Source organism: Camelina sativa, chromosome 1, assembly GCF_000633955.1.
Source record: "Camelina sativa cultivar DH55 chromosome 1, Cs, whole genome shotgun sequence".
Classification (NCBI taxonomy): domain Eukaryota; kingdom Viridiplantae; phylum Streptophyta; class Magnoliopsida; order Brassicales; family Brassicaceae; genus Camelina; species Camelina sativa.
This window is the reverse complement of record NC_025685.1, coordinates 15,442,667-15,460,857: the sequence shown is the minus strand read 5'-3', so window position 1 is coordinate 15,460,857 and position 18,191 is coordinate 15,442,667. Positions and strand designations below refer to the sequence as shown.

The following is an 18,191-nucleotide window of genomic DNA, read 5'->3' as shown; positions in this document are numbered from 1 at the left end:
GGTTTCCGCATAAGATACATCATGGTTTTACAATTTAGCAAGAACGCGTTCTCGTTGTATCCCAGTGAGTTTTTTTCTCCTTCTGCAGTTCCAACCTGCTTATCATACCCGGCTTCATTGAAATAAGGCTTTGAATTCAACACCAATCCCTGGAGTGAAACAAGAACTTGAAGGATGCTAGATGATTTGGGATCCCAGACTTCATTTCCCCTGCCTGTCCAGGTATTAAGAAGGCTAAGACAGACCTTGCCTTCTTCATACAGATTGGGGTTTAACCTCCAACCACCAGAATGATAATATGCCGACTGCACATGACAGAACATTGTTTTCATCTTAAGCATAGCTGGATCCAACATTAGGTTGCACAATAGTAATAATAAAAATTAGAAACCCATACCGGTGGCACACTAGGGTAGTCAGATGGAAGGTGAAAATCAAAAAAGAAGAGACCGTCTTGGTATGGTGTTCCATATGCCCCGACTATTACGGCCCTCAAGAGATCCATTCTATCTTCGTAAGCTCGAACAAAGATTCCATCTGCCAAAGTTAATTATCTTTTTTCAGATAAGATCCTACCATAATGAGATACTGTTTGACGTTTTAACTGTACAGTTAGACAGTCTTACCCGGAAGATTGTTCTGAAGTATTTTCCAGTCTTGATCAACCTTCTTGAACCACTGCCTTTCTTTGGTTTTCTGCAAGTTTGATACGAAAATTAAGATTCAAAATCAAGTTTCCAATTTAAACTGCCATGTGAAAAAACCATACTTTACAGGACACATGAGTCATCTTAAAGTGCAAGTCCTTGAACTACCTGCCCATCTGCGCCAAGAAAATGGTGGTCCAGAGGATCTTGTGATATATCAAAGCGTCTGAAACTGCAACTATCATTTTCAGAAGGTACTGGCTCGTCTTCACTCTTTGATGCTTCCAATGCTTCATCTTCTAAAAGTTTAGAGGTTTCCCCACTCAAAAGATTCTCTGCGTTTACTTGAGTTCCCTTTGACTCACAATTGTCAGTCACATTGATTTTTGATGGGCTAGGGTCATCAAGGAGACGATCTCTTTCATCAGAAGGGTTGGTCAATTCAGCTTGCTTATATACATTTTCATCTGTGTAATCGGAACTGGAAGAATCTTCAGATTTCCGTGCACGCGAAAAGATTCCACTAGCCAGTCGAGTCACAAATTCGATTGCAGCCAGTGGAAGAGCTAGGGCACCGTTCCTCCCTGGATCGGTCTCAGCATTGATATCTAGATCAGAGTTTCCCTCAATGGAACTACTCCTTCCAAGCTCCTGAATATCAAACATTCTTATTAATTTGCAGACAAACGGCAATGCCTATGTTAATAAGGAAGTAAGTCAGTGCCATAACATTTTGTTTCAGGAGCCATAATTAACTAATTACAAAATTATTAACTTCTTATAAACGGTAATAAACCTCTTCAGAAATCCCAGGAGCACCCCTATCATCTTCGTTTAAAGTTTCCCAACTAGCAGCATCACTTGCTTCACTTTCTCCAGCAATCGATTCATCATCATCATCCCGTCCAACTACATAAACTGCATGAGGGCCAACCTAGGAGAAAGAAAAAAAATTATCAATTAAAAATCATCTAGCTCCAAATAGGTCAGGGACATACATTGAACATCCCCAATGAATAAATTGAAACAGCAACAGTATCAAAAGCACTCAAAGTTTTCGTACATGTTGCAAATCATATAATGAGACCAGACCAGTAGGAGATTATAAGTGAATATACTAGTTTAGGTTGACGTACCGTTGATATTGTTCCATCGGCCCACATTACTTCAATATCACCATCCTTGAGGCCAGTAATATTTCCAACCCATGAGAGCTTTGAAAGTTCCGTATTATTATCGTTTTCTTCATTATCCTTATGGCTTTTAGCTTCTTGATGGGATTCTGAATCTTGGTATCCGTCGTCTTGCTGTGTTGCCTCTAAAGAGTTTCCAGGAGAAGATGCTGGTAAAGCAACGGTAACAGGTGATAAGCGAACAACAACATCCCCATAACAGTAGTCATAATCTGGATGGCCCTCTAGCTCATACACACTAACAATTTCTTCCTTTTCAAACTCACGGGGTTCTTCTACCCTTTGAAGTGGCTTTAGCCATCTTACAGAAGCGGTACGTTCTTTTGCATTGACACTCTTCACAACGCCAACACGTCTAGGTTCAGTTGTGTTATCACCATCATCAGAGGTTTTCTCCACCACATACTGTTCAGAGACAAATTCATGATCACCAGGAGTCTCAATTGGAATCAATGTTGTCGCTTCCCGTCTACATTCTACTGTTCCATCCTGCCAGGCTACATCAACGAATGTTCTGCTATTAACTATCAAAAGAGCTTGTTCAAAGCTTTCCTCTTTTTTCTTTACCATTTTGTCCTTTCTGATAACAAGTTTGCGTATCTTCTTACGATGGTGAGGCCAAATCTCATGAACAGGCTCTTTTGAAATAGAAGAATTTTTTTGAGGAAGATCTTCACTAGTTTCTTCTGGCAAAGCTTGAGCAGTAATACCAACAGGTTCAATTTTTCTGCTTACTCCATCTTCTAAATCGCACCCACTTTTCTGTTTCCGTTCTGCACCATTTGTTTGGGAATCATAAATTCGTAATTTAGATACATGCTTGTGTAAGGGAATCGTAGCAGATTGATTAACCGATGGAAGAAGGCCCCAGTCACCTACTTGCCAATTGGCATGGGTGAAACATGACAACAATGTCAAATTACTTGGGTTCTGCTCCTCAGGTGGGGAAACAGAAGAATCTGGACCAAAGCCAGCTGAGGCAATCCAGTAGACAAAAGTAGATCCAGCAGTAACTTTGGTCACAGTACCTTCTAACCGATTGGGCTTCCACAGTCCAGATAACCACCTGGAATTCTTAAAGATCGAAGAGGAGCTCGCTTTGACCCGCTGGCCTGGGTAATAAGGAAAATTTGCATCTTCTTCAAGGTTATTCTTGGGAATAGGTTTAAGCCGAAGGGGTTCAACACGTAGAACTTTACACATGGAACCATCATCAAACAAGACAGTCACATTGTCCAAAACATCATCAATTCTACCAAGCCATGGGCCATGAACCACATAATCACCAACAGCAAAATCCCTGACACGTTTCAAGTTCTTGGTTGAGATGTCCTTGTGGATAGAACCATCGGGAGCCAACAAATCTACAGATATGTTAACATCCACTACAACTCCCACCTGGCCAGTTGGCTCATAAGCTGAAGCAACATAATCTCCATGTAGGAAACCACGGTCCACAACGGTCACATCATTAATATCTTGAATAGGCTCAGTGTTATCCATCCAAAGCACACGAATCTGATCTCCCTCAAGTTCACCACATTTATAATTCCCATCAGCTTTCTTCTCACCACGATTTCCAGCAGCATTGTCATCCCCATGACCAAAATTCTCTTCACTAGCCTTCTTCCCTTCCTCTTCATCATCATCATCATCATCGTCTTCTTCGACATCAGTAATATCACTCTCAGAGTCAGAATCACCAGCAACTTCGCTAACAACACCAATACCACCCGTCCTGTTGTTTCTAACAATATCTTGTCGATAAATATTAGGTTGCTCGTTACTAACTGAATCATCAACAGACCTCCTATCGATATGACTGCTGCTGTTGTTCTTCACAGTTGAATCACATATAGAGACACTTGCCATTAAATCATCAAGTCCCGAGTCAACCCTTACCCCACCATTCGTTGATGTACCAGGGTCGTCATCTTGCTCATGTTCCATCTAAAAAAGACGAACTTTTTTTCAAAACCCCAATACCTACAGAACAAAAAAGGATCAAACAAGAGAGAGAGAGAGAGAGAGTTTAGGATCTAAAAGCTTTCTAAATTGATTCAAGATGATTAAGCAAAATCTCAAAAGCGGAAGACAACAACGACCATAGAACATTCCGATTAAATTCACATAGAACATCAAAATATTAATCAGAGATTCTCATGAGACGGGAATATATATAATCACATTGAGCTGCTGCTAATGAACAGATTCGAAACAATGAGTTAAAATAGTACCGGATTCGAATCGTTGAGAAGAAGTAATGACCGGAGGCGGAAGATTTTTTTTCCAATCGATTCGTATAAATATATGCTTCTGGTTTTTTGTCTCTATGGGAAGAAGAAGAAGAAGAATCGAGGAGAAAGATTGAAGAAGGCAAAGGAACAACAAGGAAGCTCAGCGGCGTCAAGGGTATATTCGTCATTTTGTATCTTCATGTCTAATTGTACTTCTTTTTTTTTTTAATTGACATCTCACCAGCACTCACCGATGATTTTAAGGATTTAATCTCAGCCGTTGGATCTGCTTACCAAATCGCCTGTTTCAGGTTTTTTTTCTTTTTCTTTTTCTTTTGTTGTATGTGATTATTGTAAATACTAAAATTGCATAAAGGTATGTGAATTATATTTGTTATACGTATTGAGAATGATTATGAGTCTATGACTAGCAGACTAGGTAAAAGATAATAATGTTCGTTAAAATATTTATTAATCAATTTCAAATCATTGATTGATTTGATAGACCTGTTCTGTTCTACTACAAATGTTACAAAGGAAAAAATTGTTATCAAACGAGGGAAGATTTCGTTAAAAAAAAAAAAAAAATTTTGCCCTCTTTTTTTTTCACTGTTTAATAACTTGAGGCTTAAAGAAAGAGATATCAAAGTTAAAACATTCTTACGAAATCTAAAATAATTTGAGGCTTAAATAAAGAAGAAAGAAAATAAATACAAGAAAAAAAAAACATGAAAGTGAGTTTTTTATGACACTTTGCTATACTCGTTTAAGCCAAATCACTGAAACTGATATGATTAAACATATTTTGAGTTTTTTTAATTCTGTTTTCAGCTTCCATCGATGCGACAACTACACTTACAAAAAGTTGGAACATTCTTATGAAATCTAAAATTTATTCGAGACTAAGCATGAACATAAATTTGTCATAACATAGCAAATTTGATCTTCATTGATGCCTTAAGAACCATAGTGACTTTAATACTCTGTCTTAGGCTTCGAACTTACGACACTCCCTAAACCTTAGTAAGGGTAGCTCGCTACTTACTCTCGGGGAATTTGGCCTCGTAAGCCTCTCGAGTCTGTGAAAAACAAAGGAAGAAGAAGATTCGTGTTAGTAATATATAATGATATCAAATAACAGTTTTGAAGATTCGTGTTTAGTATATATAATGAAAGCCAATAATATACCATGTAAGTTGCTGTCATCATCCTTCCACCAAACCATCTTCCATGAAGAGCACGTTGTGCACCCATGGCTGCTTGCGCCTTTACAAATCTCAAGTAGACGAAACCGGCGCTGTTCCTGTTTTACCAAGAGAGACATTCAAAAAGTCAGAGATCAACCTATATATACTCTTTTCGAGAGTGAGAAAAAAATACAATATCCTTAAGCGGTCACTTACGTGTCAACATAGATATGCTTCATTCGTCCGAAGTTGGAACATTCTTCTATAACATCCTCTCTAACATCAACGTCAAAATAGGGATAAGTCTGCACCAAACAGATACATAAGTATAAATGAAGGTTGTAGTCTAAAGATCATAAGGTTAATGTGGAATTAACCAAGTGTTGGAAACACTCTGGGTGTGTCAGAAGGTTTCTGGAAGCTGGTTAAGCTGTGAACCGGTTGGTTCAATTGAGTCTGGTTTAGACTTGATCGTCCGCTATAGAGGCGACACGCTAAGCTCTCTCATTGGTCACACGTTTGCACGTGTGAGAGTTTGTTAGATGACTCTTAAGTGTCTAAGCTCATTTTCTTTTATCTTTATCGTTTTTCAATTTTTGTAGAGTGAGAGAGAAGTAAGAGAGAGAGGGAGAGATCTGAGTAATTGTAACTGTCGACGTTTAAGCTCGAGTTTGAGCTGAGTATAGTGGATTCCGGTGTACCGACGCCGGCGAGACGTAGGGTTTCACATCGAAGCCTGAACTCGTTAAATCTCCTGTGTCGATTCATTTCTTTCTTTGTTCTTTCTTTGTGTTCGTTTCGATTCGTATTTGTTCTAATCTCAAGTTCTTAGATGAGGTTTCACAAATTGGTATCAGAGCCAAGTTACGGCTAAGGCGAATCAAGATCTACGATGAGTGCGAAATTGGAAGTCGCGTTGTTCGATGGATCTGGAGATTTCTCACTCTAGAGAACAAGGATGTTTGCGCATCTAAGCGTCCTGGGATTGAAGGATGTTTTATCGGAGGATACACCTCCGGTGTTGTCAGAAGCGGAAGAGTCAGATCCAAGAAAGAAGAAGAAGCTGATTGAGGATGAGGCTACAAGACTCGATCGCTGTGACAAGGCGAAGCATGTGATTTTCTTGAACGTTGGAGACAAAGTATTGAGGAAGATCGAGAAGTGTGCTACAGCCGCAAAGACCTGGTCTACATTAGAGCGTCTGTTCATGGTAAAGACTCTTCCAAATAGGGTTTATCTTCAGCTTAAGGTTTACAACTTCAAGATGCAAGAGTCTAAGACTTTAGACGAGAATATTGATGAGTTCTTGAAGTTGATAACAGATCTCAGTCATCTAGATATAGAGGTTCCAGCGAGATATGAGTTGCTCAAGGAGACATTGAGATATGGGAGAGAAGGAATCAAGTTTGAAGAGGTTGCGAGTGCTGCTAGATCAAAGGAGATGGAGCTTCGGGATAGCAGTGGTTTAAAGAATATCTTTGAAGCTCATTTCGTCAGAGGAAGATTGGAGAACATGAACACTCAACAAAACAATAACAAGAATCGGCAAAGATACAAATCCAGAGATGGTGGTAAGAAGATCTGTTGGGTGTGTGGAAAGGAGGGTCACTTCAAGAAGCAATGCTACAAGTGGTTAGAAAGAAACAAGGGAAAGAACACTCAATCACAAAACCAAGGAGAGGCAGCAATGGTTAAAGATGATGCTCAGGATTTGCTAGGTTTAGTAGCATCAGAGGTAAACTTGGCTACGGGAGAGATTAGTCAAGGCGAGTGAATTTTGGACTCGGCGTGTTCTTTTCACATGACTTCGAAGAGGGACTTATTCATGGAGTTGAATGAGTTGTCAAATGGAAAGGTCAGGATGGCAAACAATACTTACTGTGAGGTAAAAGGTATTGGGTCGATCAGGTTTCAGAACCCGGATGGTACGACGTTTGTCTTGCATGATGTTAGGTTCATGCCTGACATTTCTCGAAATTTAATATCTCTTGGTACTTTGGACTTGAAAGGATGTGAGTTCAAAGGAGGAAATGGTGTCCTCAAAGTAGTGAAAGGTTGTACGGTCTTCATGAAGGGCACAAGGCGTCAGACGCTTTACATTCTGGATGGAGTTGCTAAACACGCAGAAGCTCATGTTGCAGAGTCATTGAAGCCTACTGACTCTGCTCATGCTGATGAACAGAGTCTGTTGTGGCACAGTCGACTAGGACACATCGGTCAGAAGGGACTTCAGGTTCTTGCCAAGAGAGGTTGTTTCAAGGACAGTAAGGTTTCGGAGTTGAATTCTGTGAAGACTATGTCTTCGGTAAGACTCACAAGCTGAGTTTTGGCTCAGCTCAGCATGTCACTAACGAAAAATTGGACTACGTGCATTCTGATCTATGGGGTTCTCCTAATGTACCGTTGAGTTTAGGAAGATGTCAATATTTCATTTCCTTCATGGATGACTACTCTAGGCAAGTTTGGATTTACTTCTTGAGATCCAAGGATGAGGCTTTCATGAGTTTTGTAAACTGGAAGAAAATGGTGGAGACTCAAATAGAAAGGAAAGTAAGGAAGCTTTGTACAGACAATGGTCTCGAATTCTGCAATCAACAGTTTGATCGCTTCTGCAAGGATGAAGGTGTGGTTAGGCACATGACATGCACCTATACTCCACAACAAAACAGAGTAGCAGAGAGACTTAACAGAACCATTATGAACAAGGTTCGAAGTATGTTAAGTGAGAGTGGTCTCGGTCAGAGATTCTGGGCAGAAGCTGCATCTACTGCGGTTTACTTGATAAACCGTTCACCCTCATCAGTAATTGACTTCAAGGTCCCTGAGGAGTTATGGACTTCTGTGATGCCTTCTTTGGATGGCTTAAGGAGGTTCGGTTGTTTGGCTTATGTTCATTCAAATGAGGGAAAGCTAGAACCCAGGGTGAAGAAGGGAGTTTTTACAGGCTATCCAGACGGAGTTAAAGGGTTCAGGGTGTGGTTATTAGACGACAAGAAGTGCATTATAAGCAGAAATGTCATCTTCAAGGAGGATGTTTTGTTCAAGGATCTCAAGTCCAAACCAAAGAAAGGTAATGATCAATTTGTTTTAGCTACTGATAAACTTTTAATTTTTGATTTTGCAGGTGAACACATGGTCTTAGGAGATTCTTCTCAAGGTGGAGCTTCTTCAGAACAGGAGGTTTCATCTGATCAGGTCTCGGTTGATCGATTGGTTCAAGCTACAGAGACTGCAGATCAAGGTGGTAGTCAACAGGACTCGGGTAGTTATCAGCTGGCTAGAGACAGAGTCAGGAGACAGATTGTTCCTCCTGTCAGATTCCGGGACTACGATGTGGGCACAGAAGAGGATGAGATGGAAGCCCACATGTGTTTCTTGTCTGAAGATGGAGGTCTCACTGAGCCAGAAATTTTTGCTTAAGCGCTGAGAGATCCAGTCAATGGCAAGTGGATGGAAGCAGCTACAGAGGAAATCAGTTCTCAGTACAAAAATAACACCTGAGATCTGATAGACAGGCAAAAAGACTGTAAGCCGATAAGTTGCAAGTGGATCTTTAAGCGTAAAGCAGGAATTTCAGATTCTGATCCTCCAAGATTTAAAGCCAGGTTGGTGGCCAAAGTTTTTTCACAGAAAGAAGGAGTGGATTACCAGGAGATCTTTGCTCCAGTTGTCAAACACGTCTCTATTCGGTATATGCTAGCAGCTTTTAATCATTACAACATGGAGCTGCATCAGTTGGACGTGAAGACGGCTTTTCTACACGGATATTTAGATGAGTACATCATCATGGAGCAACCAGAAGGGTTTGTTAGCAAGAAATACCCGGAGAAAGTTTGCTTACTGAAAAAATCACTATATCGGTTGAAGCAGGCACCTAGATAGTGGAACAAGAGGTTTGATGAATTCATGACTCAAATTGGATTCAACCGGAGTGACTATGACAGTTGTGTGTACTACAAGAAGGTTAAAGGTGGAGCTTACATCTACTTGCTTCTTTATGTCGATGATATGCTAATAGCTTCGACAGATAAAGACTTGATCCAGAGCTTGAAGTATTTGCTGAGTCTGGAGTATGAAATGAAGGATCTTGGAGAAGCTAAGAAGATCCTAGGCATGGAGATTGTTCGTGACAGATCAACGAACAGGTTGAAGATTTCCCAGGAAAGTTACTTGAGGAAGATTCTTGGGAAGTTTAGGATGGATCAAGCGAAGTCTGTTGCTACGCCTCTTGGTGCTCACTTCAAGCTAAAGGCAGCATCTGATGAGGAGTTAAGACGACAGGCAGATTACATGCGGAAGATTCCTTATCAAAGTGCAGTAGGGAGTCTTATGTACGGGATGATAGGTACCAGACCTGATTTGGCTCATCCAGTGGGTCTGATCAGTAGGTTTATGAGTCGACCTATCAAAGTTCATTGGCTAGCAGTTAAGTGGATCTTCAGGTATTTGAGGGAATCTGTTGGTTTAGGTTTGAGCTTCAGGAAGCAGGGAGAATTTGTTATCATTGGTTACTGTGATTCGGACTATGCGTCAGATGCTACTCGGAGGAGGTCTACTTCAGGTATGGTTTTTACTGCAGGAGGAAATCCGATCAGTTGGAGATCGACTCTTTAGAAAGTGGTGGCTCAGTCTTCTACCGAGGCTGAATAAATTGCATTGTCTGAAGCTATTAAGGAAGCATTTTGGCTCAAAGGTTTAGCAGAAGAGCTTGGGTTTCCGCAGGATACGGTAGAGGTTCATTGCGATTCTCAGAGTGCGATTGCATTGTCTAAAAATGCAGTGTTTCATAAAAGAACGAAACACATTGCTGTAAAGTATCACTTCATGAGAGATCTTATCAGCAAGGGTATTATTACTGTGGTGAAGATTCCTACAGAGAGCAATCCTGCAGATATTTTCACTAAGGTACTTCCGGTTTGGAAGTTTCAGGAAGCATTGGGAATGCTTCGGGTTTCGAGGAACTAAGAAGTCCGGTGAGGACGTTAAGCAGGTGTCCGGGTTTGGATACGAGGATTCACCAGGTAAAAGATATATTTGACTAAGGTGGAGATTTGAAGGTTGTAGTCTAAAGATCATAAGGTTAATGTGGAATTAACCAAGTGTTGGAAACACTTTGGGTGTGTCAGAAGGTTTCTGGAAGCTGGTTAAGCTGTGAACCGGTTGGTTCAATTGAGTCTGGTTTAGACTTGATCGTCCGCTATAGAGGCGACACGCTAAGCTCTCTCATTGGTCACACGTTTGCACGTGTGAGGGTTTGTTAGATGACTCTTAAGTGTCTAAGCTCATTTTCTTTTATCTTTATCGTTTTTCAATTTTTGTAGAGTGAGAGAGAAGTAAGAGAGAGAGGGAGAGATCTGAGTAATTGTAACTGTCGACGTTTAAGCTCGAGTTTGAGCTGAGTATAGTGGATTCCGGTGTACCGACGCCGGCGAGACGTAGGGTTTCACATCGAAGCCTGAACTCGTTAAATCTCCTGTGTCGATTCATTTCTTTCTTTGTTCTTTCTTTGTGTTCGTTTCGATTCGTATTTGTTCTAATCTCAAGTTCTTAGATGAGGTTTCACAAATTGGTATCAGAGCCAAGTTACGGCTAAGGCGAATCAAGATCTACGATGAGTGCGAAATTGGAAGTCGCGTTGTTCGATGGATCTGGAGATTTCTCACTCTAGAGAACAAGGATGTTTGCGCATCTAAGCGTCCTGGGATTGAAGGATGTTTTATCGGAGGATACACCTCCGGTGTTGTCAGAAGCGGAAGAGTCAGATCCAAGAAAGAAGAAGAAGCTGATTGAGGATGAGGCTACAAGACTCGATCGCTGTGACAAGGCGAAGCATGTGATTTTCTTGAACGTTGGAGACAAAGTATTGAGGAAGATCGAGAAGTGTGCTACAGCCGCAAAGACCTGGTCTACATTAGAGCGTCTGTTCATGGTAAAGACTCTTCCAAATAGGGTTTATCTTCAGCTTAAGGTTTACAACTTCAAGATGCAAGAGTCTAAGACTTTAGACGAGAATATTGATGAGTTCTTGAAGTTGATAACAGATCTCAGTCATCTAGATATAGAGGTTCCAGCGAGATATGAGTTGCTCAAGGAGACATTGAGATATGGGAGAGAAGGAATCAAGTTTGAAGAGGTTGCGAGTGCTGCTAGATCAAAGGAGATGGAGCTTCGGGATAGCAGTGGTTTAAATAATATCTTTGAAGCTCATTTCGTCAGAGGAAGATTGGAGAACATGAACACTCAACAAAACAATAACAAGAATCGGCAAAGATACAAATCCAGAGATGGTGGTAAGAAGATCTGTTGGGTGTGTGGAAAGGAGGGTCACTTCAAGAAGCAATGCTACAAGTGGTTAGAAAGAAACAAGGGAAAGAACACTCAATCACAAAACCAAGGAGAGGCAGCAATGGTTAAAGATGATGCTCAGGATTTGCTAGGTTTAGTAGCATCAGAGGTAAACTTGGCTACGGGAGAGATTAGTCAAGGCGAGTGAATTTTGGACTCGGCGTGTTCTTTTCACATGACTTCGAAGAGGGACTTATTCATGGAGTTGAATGAGTTGTCAAATGGAAAGGTCAGGATGGCAAACAATACTTACTGTGAGGTAAAAGGTATTGGGTCGATCAGGTTTCAGAACCCGGATGGTACGACGTTTGTCTTGCATGATGTTAGGTTCATGCCTGACATTTCTCGAAATTTAATATCTCTTGGTACTTTGGACTTGAAAGGATGTGAGTTCAAAGGAGGAAATGGTGTCCTCAAAGTAGTGAAAGGTTGTACGGTCTTCATGAAGGGCACAAGGCGTCAGACGCTTTACATTCTGGATGGAGTTGCTAAACACGCAGAAGCTCATGTTGCAGAGTCATTGAAGCCTACTGACTCTGCTCATGCTGATGAACAGAGTCTGTTGTGGCACAGTCGACTAGGACACATCGGTCAGAAGGGACTTCAGGTTCTTGCCAAGAGAGGTTGTTTCAAGGACAGTAAGGTTTCGGAGTTGAATTCTGTGAAGACTATGTCTTCGGTAAGACTCACAAGCTGAGTTTTGGCTCAGCTCAGCATGTCACTAACGAAAAATTGGACTACGTGCATTCTGATCTATGGGGTTCTCCTAATGTACCGTTGAGTTTAGGAAGATGTCAATATTTCATTTCCTTCATGGATGACTACTCTAGGCAAGTTTGGATTTACTTCTTGAGATCCAAGGATGAGGCTTTCATGAGTTTTGTAAACTGGAAGAAAATGGTGGAGACTCAAATAGAAAGGAAAGTAAGGAAGCTTTGTACAGACAATGGTCTCGAATTCTGCAATCAACAGTTTGATCGCTTCTGCAAGGATGAAGGTGTGGTTAGGCACATGACATGCACCTATACTCCACAACAAAACAGAGTAGCAGAGAGACTTAACAGAACCATTATGAACAAGGTTCGAAGTATGTTAAGTGAGAGTGGTCTCGGTCAGAGATTCTGGGCAGAAGCTGCATCTACTGCGGTTTACTTGATAAACCGTTCACCCTCATCAGTAATTGACTTCAAGGTCCCTGAGGAGTTATGGACTTCTGTGATGCCTTCTTTGGATGGCTTAAGGAGGTTCGGTTGTTTGGCTTATGTTCATTCAAATGAGGGAAAGCTAGAACCCAGGGTGAAGAAGGGAGTTTTTACAGGCTATCCAGACGGAGTTAAAGGGTTCAGGGTGTGGTTATTAGACGACAAGAAGTGCATTATAAGCAGAAATGTCATCTTCAAGGAGGATGTTTTGTTCAAGGATCTCAAGTCCAAACCAAAGAAAGGTAATGATCAATTTGTTTTAGCTACTGATAAACTTTTAATTTTTGATTTTGCAGGTGAACACATGGTCTTAGGAGATTCTTCTCAAGGTGGAGCTTCTTCAGAACAGGAGGTTTCATCTGATCAGGTCTCGGTTGATCGATTGGTTCAAGCTACAGAGACTGCAGATCAAGGTGGTAGTCAACAGGACTCGGGTAGTTATCAGCTGGCTAGAGACAGAGTCAGGAGACAGATTGTTCCTCCTGTCAGATTCCGGGACTACGATGTGGGCACAGAAGAGGATGAGATGGAAGCCCACATGTGTTTCTTGTCTGAAGATGGAGGTCTCACTGAGCCAGAAATTTTTGCTTAAGCGCTGAGAGATCCAGTCAATGGCAAGTGGATGGAAGCAGCTACAGAGGAAATCAGTTCTCAGTACAAAAATAACACCTGAGATCTGATAGACAGGCAAAAAGACTGTAAGCCGATAAGTTGCAAGTGGATCTTTAAGCGTAAAGCAGGAATTTCAGATTCTGATCCTCCAAGATTTAAAGCCAGGTTGGTGGCCAAAGTTTTTTCACAGAAAGAAGGAGTGGATTACCAGGAGATCTTTGCTCCAGTTGTCAAACACGTCTCTATTCGGTATATGCTAGCAGCTTTTAATCATTACAACATGGAGCTGCATCAGTTGGACGTGAAGACGGCTTTTCTACACGGATATTTAGATGAGTACATCATCATGGAGCAACCAGAAGGGTTTGTTAGCAAGAAATACCCGGAGAAAGTTTGCTTACTGAAAAAATCACTATATCGGTTGAAGCAGGCACCTAGATAGTGGAACAAGAGGTTTGATGAATTCATGACTCAAATTGGATTCAACCGGAGTGACTATGACAGTTGTGTGTACTACAAGAAGGTTAAAGGTGGAGCTTACATCTACTTGCTTCTTTATGTCGATGATATGCTAATAGCTTCGACAGATAAAGACTTGATCCAGAGCTTGAAGTATTTGCTGAGTCTGGAGTATGAAATGAAGGATCTTGGAGAAGCTAAGAAGATCCTAGGCATGGAGATTGTTCGTGACAGATCAACGAACAGGTTGAAGATTTCCCAGGAAAGTTACTTGAGGAAGATTCTTGGGAAGTTTAGGATGGATCAAGCGAAGTCTGTTGCTACGCCTCTTGGTGCTCACTTCAAGCTAAAGGCAGCATCTGATGAGGAGTTAAGACGACAGGCAGATTACATGCGGAAGATTCCTTATCAAAGTGCAGTAGGGAGTCTTATGTACGGGATGATAGGTACCAGACCTGATTTGGCTCATCCAGTGGGTCTGATCAGTAGGTTTATGAGTCGACCTATCAAAGTTCATTGGCTAGCAGTTAAGTGGATCTTCAGGTATTTGAGGGAATCTGTTGGTTTAGGTTTGAGCTTCAGGAAGCAGGGAGAATTTGTTATCATTGGTTACTGTGATTCGGACTATGCGTCAGATGCTACTCGGAGGAGGTCTACTTCAGGTATGGTTTTTACTGCAGGAGGAAATCCGATCAGTTGGAGATCGACTCTTTAGAAAGTGGTGGCTCAGTCTTCTACCGAGGCTGAATAAATTGCATTGTCTGAAGCTATTAAGGAAGCATTTTGGCTCAAAGGTTTAGCAGAAGAGCTTGGGTTTCCGCAGGATACGGTAGAGGTTCATTGCGATTCTCAGAGTGCGATTGCATTGTCTAAAAATGCAGTGTTTCATAAAAGAACGAAACACATTGCTGTAAAGTATCACTTCATGAGAGATCTTATCAGCAAGGGTATTATTACTGTGGTGAAGATTCCTACAGAGAGCAATCCTGCAGATATTTTCACTAAGGTACTTCCGGTTTGGAAGTTTCAGGAAGCATTGGGAATGCTTCGGGTTTCGAGGAACTAAGAAGTCCGGTGAGGACGTTAAGCAGGTGTCCGGGTTTGGATACGAGGATTCACCAGGTAAAAGATATATTTGACTAAGGTGGAGATTTGAAGGTTGTAGTCTAAAGATCATAAGGTTAATGTGGAATTAACCAAGTGTTGGAAACACTTTGGGTGTGTCAGAAGGTTTCTGGAAGCTGGTTAAGCTGTGAACCGGTTGGTTCAATTGAGTCTGGTTTAGACTTGATCGTCCGCTATAGAGGCGACACGCTAAGCTCTCTCATTGGTCACACGTTTGCACGTGTGAGGGTTTGTTAGATGACTCTTAAGTGTCTAAGCTCATCTTCTTCATCTTTATCGTTTTTCAATTTTTGTAGAGTGAGAGAGAGAAATAAGAGAGAGAGGGAGAGATCTGAGTGATTGTAACTGTCGATGTTTAAGCTCGAGTTTGAGCTGAGTATAGTGAATTCCGGTGAACCGACGCCGGCTGAGACATAGGGCTTCACATCGAAGCCTGAATTCGTTAAATCTCCTGTGTCGATTCATTTCTTTCTTTGTTCGTTCTTTGTGTTCGTTTCGATTCGTATTTGTTCTAATCTCAAGTTCTTAGATTAGGTTTCACAATAAAGAAGAATTAGTTTGAGATAGAAACTGTTAAAAGAAACAAGGAAAACGTTTAGTAGATGCATGACTAACCTCTGTGGATGGATCAAACATGTTTTTAAGCAGAAGACATTCGCTGGGGATATTTACAGTTGGATCACATATAGAGACAATTGCCGTTGAATCAACAACAACTCGCGACTACTCAACCGTACCATGTGTTGCTGTACCAAGGTCATGTCCCATCTCAAAAGCCAAGCACAAGTTATGATGAAAAGCTAGTCTAGATAATCTCCACACCAACTCGGAACAAAGATGTTCTGTCTTGTCCAAAAGCTTTAAACATAAACTCTGTTAGAATGAAAAGTGAATTACAAAACCAAAACCTTTGTTGTGTATGATAGTAGAAAACCTCTCTCTAGAACTCCCCAACCCCGTCCTAACCAGATAAGAACCTCTCCCTAGCTTGGATGGATATGTTTTCACAAACAAAACCTAACCTTAATTTATAATAAAACGTAAAGTAAAAGATAAAGAAATAATATAACGTAAAGTAAAACACTCTAGGATAAGGAAATAAGAAAATGGTTTTCCTAAATCAGAAAATAGAAAAGTACTGTATTTGTTTCCAAGAGCTAGTTTAAATACTTCAGGTTAAGAATTTACATAATATATTTGTCATATGACTTAAAAATTTACGATTAGATAAGAAGAATAAAGAATTTTTATAAATTCAGATAATTAAAAAAGCTTAATAATATATAAGACCCGTTCGACAAAGATGGGCAACTTGCTTTTTGATTGCTAAGCCAACTAGAAAGTCGAAACATTCTTATGAAATCTAAAAACATGTTCGCATAATACAAATACTGGATTTAAACTTCTAAAAAGGTGTCAAAGTTACCGTCACACATAATACTACCGAGAATCCGAGACTTAAAAATACAAGAAGCGGGTAAAAAAGACATAAACATAAATTGGACATAAGATTGGATTTGTAATAACCCTTAAGGACAGCAAACTTCACCACCGCAGATTGTTATCTTCATTTATGCTTTAAACCATATTAAAAACTTTGTCTCGGCACCATTTAATCGACCTTACTCTCGGGAAATTTGGCCTCGTAAGCCTCTGTAGTCTGTTAAAACAAAGGAGATAGAAAGAAGCAAGATTCGTAAGTAGATGATGAAAACGAAAACAGTTTGAAGAAAGTGAGACAAAGACAAGTCATGGCTTTTTTTTTCTTAAGATACCATGTAAGAGGCAGTAATCATCTTTCCGGCAAACCATCTCCCATGGAGAGCATGTTGTGCACCCATGGCCGCTTCCACATTCTCAAATCTCAGGTAGACAAAACCAATGCTGTACCTGTTTTAGCAACAGAGTTTCAAAGTCAGAGATCAGTCTACTCTTTTTCAGAGTGAGAAAAGTTACAATATCCTAAAAAGCTCACTAACTTGTCAACATAGATATGATTCAGTTCTCCGAATTTGGAGCATTCGTCTTTAACATCTTCTTTGATATCATCGTCAAAATGAGGTTCAGTCTGCCAAACAGATACAAGTGTAAACAAGATTTAACTTGAGGTATGAATTGTTAAGTCAAACAAAAATATTAAGCAGATCACTAACCTCTGTGGATGGATCAAACATGTTTTTAAGTAGCAGACATTCGCTGGGGACACCAACTGGGTCGATCGCAGCTGGTATATTTACACCGGGAATAATGCCGGCCCCTACTAGTCCAGCAACAGCAGGAAAAGACCCTTGTACAACAGCAGGATTTGTCAGTGGAGATATTGTAGAAACTCCACCGTGAATAGATGCAGCTGTAGTAAGGCCAGTGCTGCAGAGAAGGTTGGAGATTTAGTGGAATATAAATGAATGACACAAACTACAAAAACCGAGAAACAGGAAATAGGGAAACCTTGATGCAGTTCCACTACGATCGAGCTTTTGCATGAGAAGCGCCCGAGATTGTGCATTCAGAGACTAAAGAAAAAGCAACCAGGTAAGACTACAAGAACAAATGCATTTACTGACAGTGTTGGAAAGATAACTCCAATATCTTTTACTCCACCATGGATCTTACACATAGTAGCTATTTATTTACTTTTATAGAGAACCAGATCAAGTACTAAAATTATCAATTAACACCCTTTTGTTAAAGTTGATTAAACTCATGCTCACATTTTATCAATACCAAATCCTACACGCAGCAACTATATCTATTATGTGGAACAGGCAACTTGAGTTCTCCCAAAAGATCCATGAAATATATCCACTTGTGGAGGTTATGCTACCGAGATTAAGACAACTACTAACCAGGCCTCCTCCATCGTCATCATCCAAATCACCAGTGGCTTGCGTCTGTCCAGCATCTGGAACTTCAGTTTGATCAGTTACAGCTGACACCTAATGAAACATCAAACTACATTATCAACAGATATAATATGCATGTGATGTTAGATGCATGTTTAGAGCCTTTGAGAGAGATTTAAGATGGATTACTGCTCATTGTCAGCCAAAATAATTCACATACGGGTGTCACACTACTCATAGAATTGGCCTTCATACAATTATATAATGAACCATCACTAAGCACAAAGAACACGAATTTCTGTTCAGGAATTATATCATGTATTTACCACAGAAAGGATCCG

At 40.6% G+C, this 18,191-nt stretch overlaps 3 protein-coding genes across 4 annotated transcripts in view; all 3 read right to left on the bottom strand.

Moving 5' to 3' along the window:
* The window catches only part of LOC104791685 (probable ubiquitin-conjugating enzyme E2 23), a 5,429-nt gene extending 1,204 nt beyond the window's left edge, over positions 1–4,225 (bottom strand). The window contains exons 1-6 of the mRNA XM_010517630.2: positions 4,078–4,225; positions 1,784–3,826; positions 1,444–1,581; positions 816–1,298; positions 627–696; positions 398–537 (exon numbers count right to left, since the gene is read on the bottom strand). Of these exons, the coding sequence (XP_010515932.1) occupies positions 398–537; positions 627–696; positions 816–1,298; positions 1,444–1,581; positions 1,784–3,790 (2,838 nt within the window). The 5' untranslated portion in view covers positions 3,791–3,826; positions 4,078–4,225. The remainder of the gene's footprint in view (positions 1–397; positions 538–626; positions 697–815; positions 1,299–1,443; positions 1,582–1,783; positions 3,827–4,077) is intronic.
* Positions 4,854–15,999, bottom strand: LOC104791668 (RNA-binding protein 39-like). 2 transcript variants are annotated; one of them, XM_010517619.1, is made up of 5 exons: positions 15,942–15,999; positions 15,623–15,865; positions 5,481–5,569; positions 5,266–5,380; positions 4,854–5,156 (listed from the first exon to the last, which is right to left on the bottom strand). In XM_010517619.1, the coding sequence occupies exons 2-5, from the start codon at positions 15,641–15,643 to the stop codon at positions 5,115–5,117; spliced, it is 267 nt and encodes an 88-aa protein (XP_010515921.1). In that variant the 5' UTR covers positions 15,644–15,865; positions 15,942–15,999; the 3' UTR covers positions 4,854–5,114. The 2 variants fall into 2 exon arrangements, with proteins under 2 accessions (XP_010515921.1, XP_010515913.1); XM_010517611.1 differs by having other exon boundaries at positions 15,623–15,989.
* Positions 16,344–18,191, bottom strand: part of LOC104791659 (RNA-binding protein 39-like) — a 5,418-nt gene continuing 3,570 nt past the window's right edge. The window contains 6 exon segments of the mRNA XM_010517600.2: positions 16,344–16,667; positions 16,783–16,897; positions 16,987–17,075; positions 17,161–17,374; positions 17,456–17,520; positions 17,854–18,012. Of these exon segments, the coding sequence (XP_010515902.1) occupies positions 16,620–16,667; positions 16,783–16,897; positions 16,987–17,075; positions 17,161–17,374; positions 17,456–17,520; positions 17,854–18,012 (690 nt within the window). The 3' untranslated portion in view covers positions 16,344–16,619.